The 7,880-nt window shown below is 50.2% G+C and overlaps 1 protein-coding gene across 1 annotated transcript; it reads left to right on the top strand.

The window, feature by feature from the left end:
- The first annotated feature begins 4,426 nt into the window (after positions 1-4,426).
- Positions 4,427-7,112, top strand: LOC122373734. Its single transcript, XM_043352081.1, has 3 exons — positions 4,427-4,636; positions 5,845-5,992; positions 6,370-7,112. Exons 1-3 carry the CDS (start codon positions 4,514-4,516, stop codon positions 6,441-6,443), a joined length of 345 nt encoding a protein of 114 aa, XP_043208016.1. The 5' UTR covers positions 4,427-4,513; the 3' UTR covers positions 6,444-7,112.
- The last annotated feature ends 768 nt before the right edge of the window (positions 7,113-7,880 follow it).

Below are 7,880 nucleotides of genomic sequence, written 5' to 3' on the forward strand. Positions count from 1 at the left end.
GCCGGCGCGAATTTAAGAGGAAAATGACGTCCCATGAGACGACGTCCGGTGGGCACGGCCCGGCCGGCCGCCGCCGCTCGGAGCTCTCATTCTGGGCCATTTCCTGCGGCTAATGATTTGAATATTGATTAGAGTGGCGACCGCGCCGGCCGGGTGAGAGACGGCATTCCCGTGCGAGATGCAGCCTCCCTCCACTCGGCTCTGGTTAGAGCTGCTCGCCGTCCCGACTGGGCGGAGGTAGAGCAGCTAACGGGGGGGGAGACCTCGTCACGGTGCAGTCGGGATGAGCGGGCGTCATTACGGCAGGCATTTCGGCAGGTCATCATTTGATGTTAACTGCTCATTGAAAAGTGAATGTGTTGCCAATTTGTCTCTCTCTCTCTCTCTCTCTTCTCTCTCTCTCTCCTCTTCTTCTCTCTCTCTCTCTCTCTCTCTCTCTCTCCTATCTCTCTCTCTCTCTCTCTCCTCTCTCTCTCTCTCTCTCTCTCTCTCTCTCTTCTCTCTCTCTCTCTCTCTCTCTCTCTCTCTCTCTCTCTCCCTCTCTCTCTCTCTCTCCCTCTCTCTCTCTCTCTCTCTCTCTCTCTCTCTCTCTCTCTCTCTCTCTCTCTCTCTCTCTCTCTCTCTCTCCGATATCAAACAAGTCATTTGCAGAACTGTGTCTCAAAGCATCTATCTTGATGCGCTGGTGATGCGCCAAATCAGCGAGCCCCAGCTCGACATCCTGGCTGTCTAGTATCTATGCAGTATCTAAGTATCAATGCAGTATCTAACCGACTGCTCGCTCTGGTGCCTGGTGCTGGTGTCTGATGGTGCCGAATGCCGAATGCCGATCCAGCTTCTTCCCTACACCAGCAAAGTGTCAAATGTGGTGTCGGCCTGTCATTGTCAGCCAGCGAACGGATCAGCGGGATTGATTCGAGGACCATGGTGTTGCTTCAAAGATGACCGATTTTAAAAATGACATTCAGGTGGACAGCTGAATACCAAACCCATCGTCTTTCCGTCCTTTCCAGTTTATACAGTGCTTACAGATCACCAAACAGATCCACGGAGCTTAACTTCTGCAAATCATCCACTTAATCGCCAAGTTTGCCGTCCGCTCGGCTGTCACCCGACTCAACTATTCCAAGAGAAGTCGCCGGTTGTCGCTGTTGCACTAGTGTCCGTCGCGCCTGTCGACGGTCAAGTAACCCTTTCGTTCGCTTGGCTGTTTTTCCTGTGACTCGGGTAAAGCACCGAAGTTGTGCGGCACTTTATCTCCGACTGGAATGCACCAGACGACAAACACTCGTCCGAGTTGCGCTGTCTCCATTATCCCTCACTTCTGATTAAAGTCTGTTTCGAAGTCGACATAGGGAACCGATTTTTTCTGACGCTGCTACCGCGAGGCAGCGGTGTACGGGACGCAGTGGATGAGATGTTATTGACGGTTCTTAGATGGGAGCTTAGAATGGATATAAACAGTTTTGGTGGATGACACTGCAGTAACATGCATTTGGTACAAGGTGCATGTCATGATCATACATTTCTAGCTGACATTACGTCATGTGTTGATTATGATATTTGGAGGCATGACATGAATTTCCACGGGTGATTGGTAAGAATATCTGAATCGGAACAAAAGCTGCCACCCAATTAACCTTCACACACCTTGTCAGCTCATTGTTTCAACAGCAGAACAGTGACAGGCAGTTGTCGGCTTATCTGTAGGCCCCGCCCCCTCTCAGATTGTTCAGGAGGTCCGGGCAGCGACCCGACAGTTGTGCCTCCGCCTCCGGCTCTCACGGGAACTGACACACCTGGGACGCTCAGGGTCCCGACACGGCGCCCGTGATTCTCTCGTGTTATCCCGTGACGATTGTTTTTACCAGACATGATTTCGCGTGACACGTGACAGATGATGACAATGCTTCTACCAGACGTGACAAACGTTGACAGCGGTTCCCATCCGACTTGACAAACCGTCCCAACGATCCCTGTCATGTGTGACGGACTGTTAGACCAAAGCTCTGATCCAGACATAATAGACCACCACAGCAGTGCTCACCAATCACGTCACGACAGTGCTTTATTGGATTAACACGCGCAGTGGAAGGGGGGGGGGCGAATTTCGCCCACCCCTCCTGTTTTTTCGCCAATTACTCGCGCCGCAAACAAAATATTAATGTGATATTTTGGCTACCTGCCCAGAATTGAATTGCGGATCTTCTTGTGCAAGAAATAAGACAATCGGTTCACAACTTTTCTAGTAAGAGCGATGTAAACGCCGCCTGAATTGTAGACTGTGCCGGGGCGGGACGGTTCCGTCTTTACATCGCCCTCCTTACCGCTGATTATATCAGATTCGCGTCAAATTTGGTGAGAAGACTGAGAAATGTACAGAAAATCATATGGTCAAAGAATTTTGAAAATCGGCCCGTAACTACTTGAGTTATGAGTGTGTAAACACAAAATTGTGATTGCCGCGTTTCCCGCGTCGGCCGATCCCGCTTCAGCCGGCGATATCTTACCCTTAGCAGGCTTCTAACTGCCATATTTATTGTTGGATTAACTAGAAATTCACCTTACATACTCACAAATGTTTGGTCTTTCGTATAGTGAAAGAAAAAAGAAAATCAGCCGGTAACTTTTTGAGTTATCGGCGTGTAAACGCAAAAAAGTCGCTCATATGGCAGATTTGACCACATTTGACCTCATTTGACCTTGAAGATATTGACCTAGGGTCATGAAATTCACACACCAGAGAGTTCCCCATGGCCCCCACCTACCCTCCAAATTTCGTCTTTCTAGCTCCAGTGGGAGCTGAGATCTTAGGGGGGCGACATCCGCCCCCCCCCCCTTCCACTGGGCGTAGTACTGGCAACCCTTCCACTGCGCGTGTTAATCATCACAGCTATCTTTCTCTAGTCGCGACCGCAACGCTAGCCCTCCCGTTAGAAAACAGGCCCGCGATCACAGCGCTAGCCATCCCCCGTCAAAACAGACCGTCCCACGTAATGGTCCTTACGAAACACTCACCAGCCGGACGCAGCACGGGGTCCTTTTCTCCCCTGTCGTCCAGGCTAACGACGCTGGCGACAGTAATGGGCGTCATGCCGCGGTCGGCTATGGGCACCGGTGGCTTCCGCTGAGCCGATTTAATCTAATGACAGCGGCGAATGGCGCACGACGGCCTTGGGCCGGCCGCCACCACTTGGGATGATTATGTAGCGCCGGCAAGGGCCCATTTCTCACCGGGTCCTGCGGGATGCCGGGCCGATATTTCAGACGGCGATGTTGTCACAGCAATAGCCAGCCAGCAGCAGCCAGCCAGCAGCCAGAGGGCCAGACCAGCGGGTGGTCAGGTCGGGCAGGTCTTGGTCAGACCACTATACTATCGATGGATTTGGTCGGACCAGTCTGGTGTTGTTGTCCGTCGAGCTGCAGGTCTAAAGTTTGGTTGGTTATAATCAGAACTTAGAAGTCTGGTCAGACTAGTCCATAGGGCTGGTCTAAGTTCTAACTAATTCAAACTGGCCTGAACCGGTCAAAACTAGTAGCCATATCCGATAAAGCAGAAAGTGACAGCATATGGAAGCTTTCGCACACGGATTCATGACTGTTGCAACCTAGCAGACCACCTTACAACCAGTAGACGGCGTGTAACCATTGCCGCTAACTGGAACCGGAACTGAACAGAACACTGGACTGACCTTATAATCAACTTAAACCACCTACACCCCATCTAAACTTCTCGCCCTCGCGGTGCACGTAGCGCTGCTCTGAAATCTCAACCGGACGAATAAGGTCACCGGGAGAAGGGCGGGCAACGCCAACTGACCGCCAGTTATATACAATTTACCGTAATTACGTTCTTTGAAGTGGTCCATTGCCGTGGATCGGCAAGTGTCTCGCGATCCGCTAATTAGTTTGTGCAGCCGCTGCGCTCGTCACCAGGTGACGTCCAATTAGACCACTTATAATTATAATCTCTGCATCCTTGACATACAGCCGAGTGGTGAAGGAGATTTTACGGCCCAGTGTAATCGTTTACTGATGTAGTTGTATAGTTTTGTTCAGGCTCTAGTGCAAAGAGGCGTATATTGCATGCAGTGTGGATGCAACTTTCTGAGAGAAATTCATTAGCGCGGTGGTGGTGTGTTATATAGGTACCACAGCCGCCTGTGTCCGACTTTGATGGGGACGCTGAATTTTGGCATCTAAATTCTCCCGATATGCTCGAAATTGCCCGATCGTCTGGTGGGGGTCGGGGTTTATGCACCATGCACCAAGATCTGGGGCTTAGGCTCAGTAAATTCATCCATTCAAACATTTTGGCTAAACTGCTAGTAGAAAATCCTATCATATACCAGCCAATCAACATAGCATCACCATTTCTGCAGGCTGCATGCATTCAACTGCATGTCGTTTTTTTTTCACAGACGAGCCGGAGTCTGCTCCGGCCCTCTCGGGTCAGCTACCGTCGTACCGAGTAGGAGACTGGCTGAGGGTCAACTGCAGCTCGGGCCCGGCCATGCCGCCGCCGGACCTCACCTGGTACATCAACGGGGAGCAGGTGCCGCCCCACCTGGTGCGCTCCTTCCGACTTCCAGCCACCGAGTACCTGGCCACGTCGGTACTCCAGCTGGTCTCAGAGGTGAGAGCGGGTGTGAAAGAGATGAGGAGAGGTGCAAAGTGGGTAAGAAAGGGTGTGAATTGTGTAACTAAAAACAGTAAGGAGAAAATTCAGGATGATGTTGTACAGGTTGCGAAGAGGAATTGTAAGTACAAGAGGTGAGAGAGCTTGTGGAGAGAAGGTGCGGCCAATGTGAGAAGGATGTGGTTCGGGGGCGTGGTTCGTATGAGAGGAGTGGCAAGGAAAACTTTGGGAGTAAAAGGAGATGAGCAGGGTTATTGGTTACTGGAGCTGGGACAGTCTAGCAGTTAGTTTCCGGATATATCAATAGAAAATCACAATTCTAAAGAATAGGTAGTGATTGTCTAATTGAAAAGTCCCAACCTTCAGATAAGCAGCACACCGGTTTGTCCGTGAAGCATTAGACGATGCTGTAATTGGTCGCAGATGAATACGCTCCCTGAATGATGTCGCTTTTTCATTTTGGGTTTATAACGACAGCATTGGCACACGTCGAACACGCGACATTTTCCGGGATGCTTCGCAGCACACTACTCGTAGTAGCATTGCAAATATGTTTTGGCCCCAGGCAGTACTGTTTTGACCAAAAGTACGAGCAGGCATTATGGTGATGTTCATTTAAGACACGTTTGCCTTATGATACGCTAGTGGGGCCACAGCCCATCGAAGTCAGTTCGCGGCAGGTGGATTCAGTGCAAATCCAAACGTGCTCAGCACTATCAACAACTGCTTTGTAAGATCTCATTTGAATAATGTAGCGCCGTTACACAAAGGGTCAATACGTGAGCTCTAGATCTTCAATATCGAATGATAATTTTACCAGCTGCGGGCACGTTGAATGTCTCCTTTCCTCCCACCAGACCGCGATGACCTTTAACTTCGGTAGTCTGAGAGAATTTAGAGATCGAGTTTTCACAGCGTGGGTGGGCCCATACTCGTACTCTGGTTCTTTAGCAATGCAGTTTCGAGTTAATCTAACTGCCTATTTTATAGCACCTGTGACCAATGTACGGGACATTAATGTAATCCGTAAATCGGTAAAACGGTACGGATAAAACCGTTATGTGACGGATGTTGCGGAGCTAAAACACACCTCAGCTGGTAATGGTTCCTCTCGCGTATATAACACACTAAGTGTGAAGGTTCGATTATGTCCTCCAAGAGAATAGGTAAGAGAGAGAACCTACTGTCTGACGTCTCTTCGGCAGGTGCGGCACACGTTCTTCCGAGACGGAATAATGAACCTGAAATGCGTCAGCACCATCGGTGATCTCTACTGGAAGAGTAAAAAGACGCTCATCGCCCAGCTAGGCGATGTGAGCAGGGAGGCTCACAGTCAGTTTCATAACAAAACCGGTGAGAATGATTTCAGATTTATCAATGATCAGCAAATGTGGGCAACTAGCCATGTTCAAGATAGGGTGACATGTAAAATATTGCTTCGGGAAAAGCCGGCAATGTATACGTTTCCATTTTCCTATTCTTATTCATTTTAGATAATAATGATGTTTACAATAAATACAACTTTTTGAGGGAGAGAAAAAGAAGAGAAAGGAGGAGCGAGAAAATGCGTGGAGTAAAAGCGGATGGGTATTGGGTATGTCTATTGCCGCTTTGCCGGCGGGACACTGTCACAGCTCGTGTCAAGCGGAGTTGTGTTTACAGACAATGTCTGTCGTGAAGTGACATAAAACAAGGACGATCCCCTTTAACCGGTGGCCCTCATACCGCAGGCGGGGTTCGAACCTCGTGGACCGTGCTGGGCGTCCTGGTTGTGCTGGCTGGGGTGGTCAACCAGCTGATTTGAGCTGCCGCAGCGCATGGAAGACGAGCTGGCGCAACTGAAAGGGAGCTGGCGAAGCTGAAGAGGAGTGCTCCAGAGGAACTAACACATTTCATAAAGCTAACGCAGATGGGTATACGTTGTCGCAAATGTGATCTAGAGCTGCACCATAGCATCTCTGTACGGAACTTGAACGACTTGGAATAGCTGTGAGCACCAGAAGCGCTGGCGCAGTTCCGTGTCAAAGCTGCTGCAGCTCTGTGTCAGAGCTGGTGTAGCTCCGAATCAGGCCTGACGTAGCTCTGCGTCAAGCAAGCGCGACTTTAGATGAGCTGCCCCACCGCGAGCTGGCGCAGCTCTCCCAAGCCGCCCCGCGGAGCTGAGCTGGATGATCAGCGGTGCGCTGATGGGTCGGTGGCGGCCCCCATGTGCTCAACTGGTGACTGGTGCACCCCTGCGTCTGCCACACTGGCCCCAGATGGTGTAGGTGTGTGTCGCGGAAATTAGACGGATACGGGGACGGGCGGTGAACGGGACGGGTTCAAACGTTCGGCCAACGTAGTTGCTGTCGTGGCTATAGCGTTCAGTGAATCGGAGATACAAAAATGTAAATATAATGTGTTGGGCGTTGTTATCATATTCATTAAATGTTGTTTACGATATACGGTGCAATAAACACTATTCAATTGAAAATGGCGTGTTATACTCGTAGATAGTGTCAAAACATTACATTCAAAAAGTGCGTGACTGGACGGCGGGCAGAAGAGCTGATTGACTAAAATATTGCATAATGCACCGCAAATGCGTAAGCATTACGCAACTAACAATATTGTGATGACATCCTCGTAGAACTTTTCCCGTACATCAGAATAAACGGCGGTGTCCACTGTCCTACCCAGAGTAAGATATCAGCCGCTGATGAAACGACACGCCTTTAATCAAAGCTGATTTGTCGTCGCTACTACAGGCGAATAAGTACAGTGGGTCTATTTAAGATCTCCAGAGCCACCACGTGGCGCTACGGTCGGGGTAGGGAGAGTCCAAATCCCGAGGGAAGTGAGGTCACCGGTCTTTGTGGGGGAAGGAGGGAGGGGGAGTGACGCGGTATCACGGCGCATGGGGCGTGCGTAGCGCCGGGAGTGGGCCGCCCAGGGCCGCCCGCCACTGCGCCGAGGCTGAGGGGAGGGGATGATGGTTGCGGGTGCGTTCACTCCGGTATGGTGGTATCCTGTTCATGTGGAACCAGCAAGAATGCGACTGAAGGGAATCATTATCGCAAACAAACGAGCAAGCCAGAGGCAGCGTCAGTTCCAGCCAAAACGTTGAACAATGATAGGTAATTGAAATCTGTAGGACGCATTCATAGCATGCAACTATTCAGTCGATAGTTGCATGATGCTTTTCATGATGCATGATGAGGCTGTTCTAAACTGTTATTTGAGTTAGATATTTCTCATTTGG

The sequence above is a fragment of the Amphibalanus amphitrite genome, unplaced genomic scaffold, assembly GCF_019059575.1.
Source record: "Amphibalanus amphitrite isolate SeventyFive unplaced genomic scaffold, NRLGWU_Aamphi_draft 001543F_arrow, whole genome shotgun sequence".
NCBI lineage: Eukaryota > Metazoa > Arthropoda > Thecostraca > Balanomorpha > Balanidae > Amphibalanus > Amphibalanus amphitrite.

Coding starts and splice junctions, on each gene's coding strand:
- LOC122373734 (XM_043352081.1), top strand. CDS start 4,514: ATGCCGCCGCCGGACCTCACCTGGTACATCAACGGGGAGCAGGTGCCG. Junction 4,637..5,844: donor TACTCCAGCTGGTCTCAGAG/GTGAGAGCGGGT, acceptor TCTCTTCGGCAG/GTGCGGCACACGTTCTTCCG. Junction 5,993..6,369: donor TCAGTTTCATAACAAAACCG/GTGAGAATGATT, acceptor CTCATACCGCAG/GCGGGGTTCGAACCTCGTGG.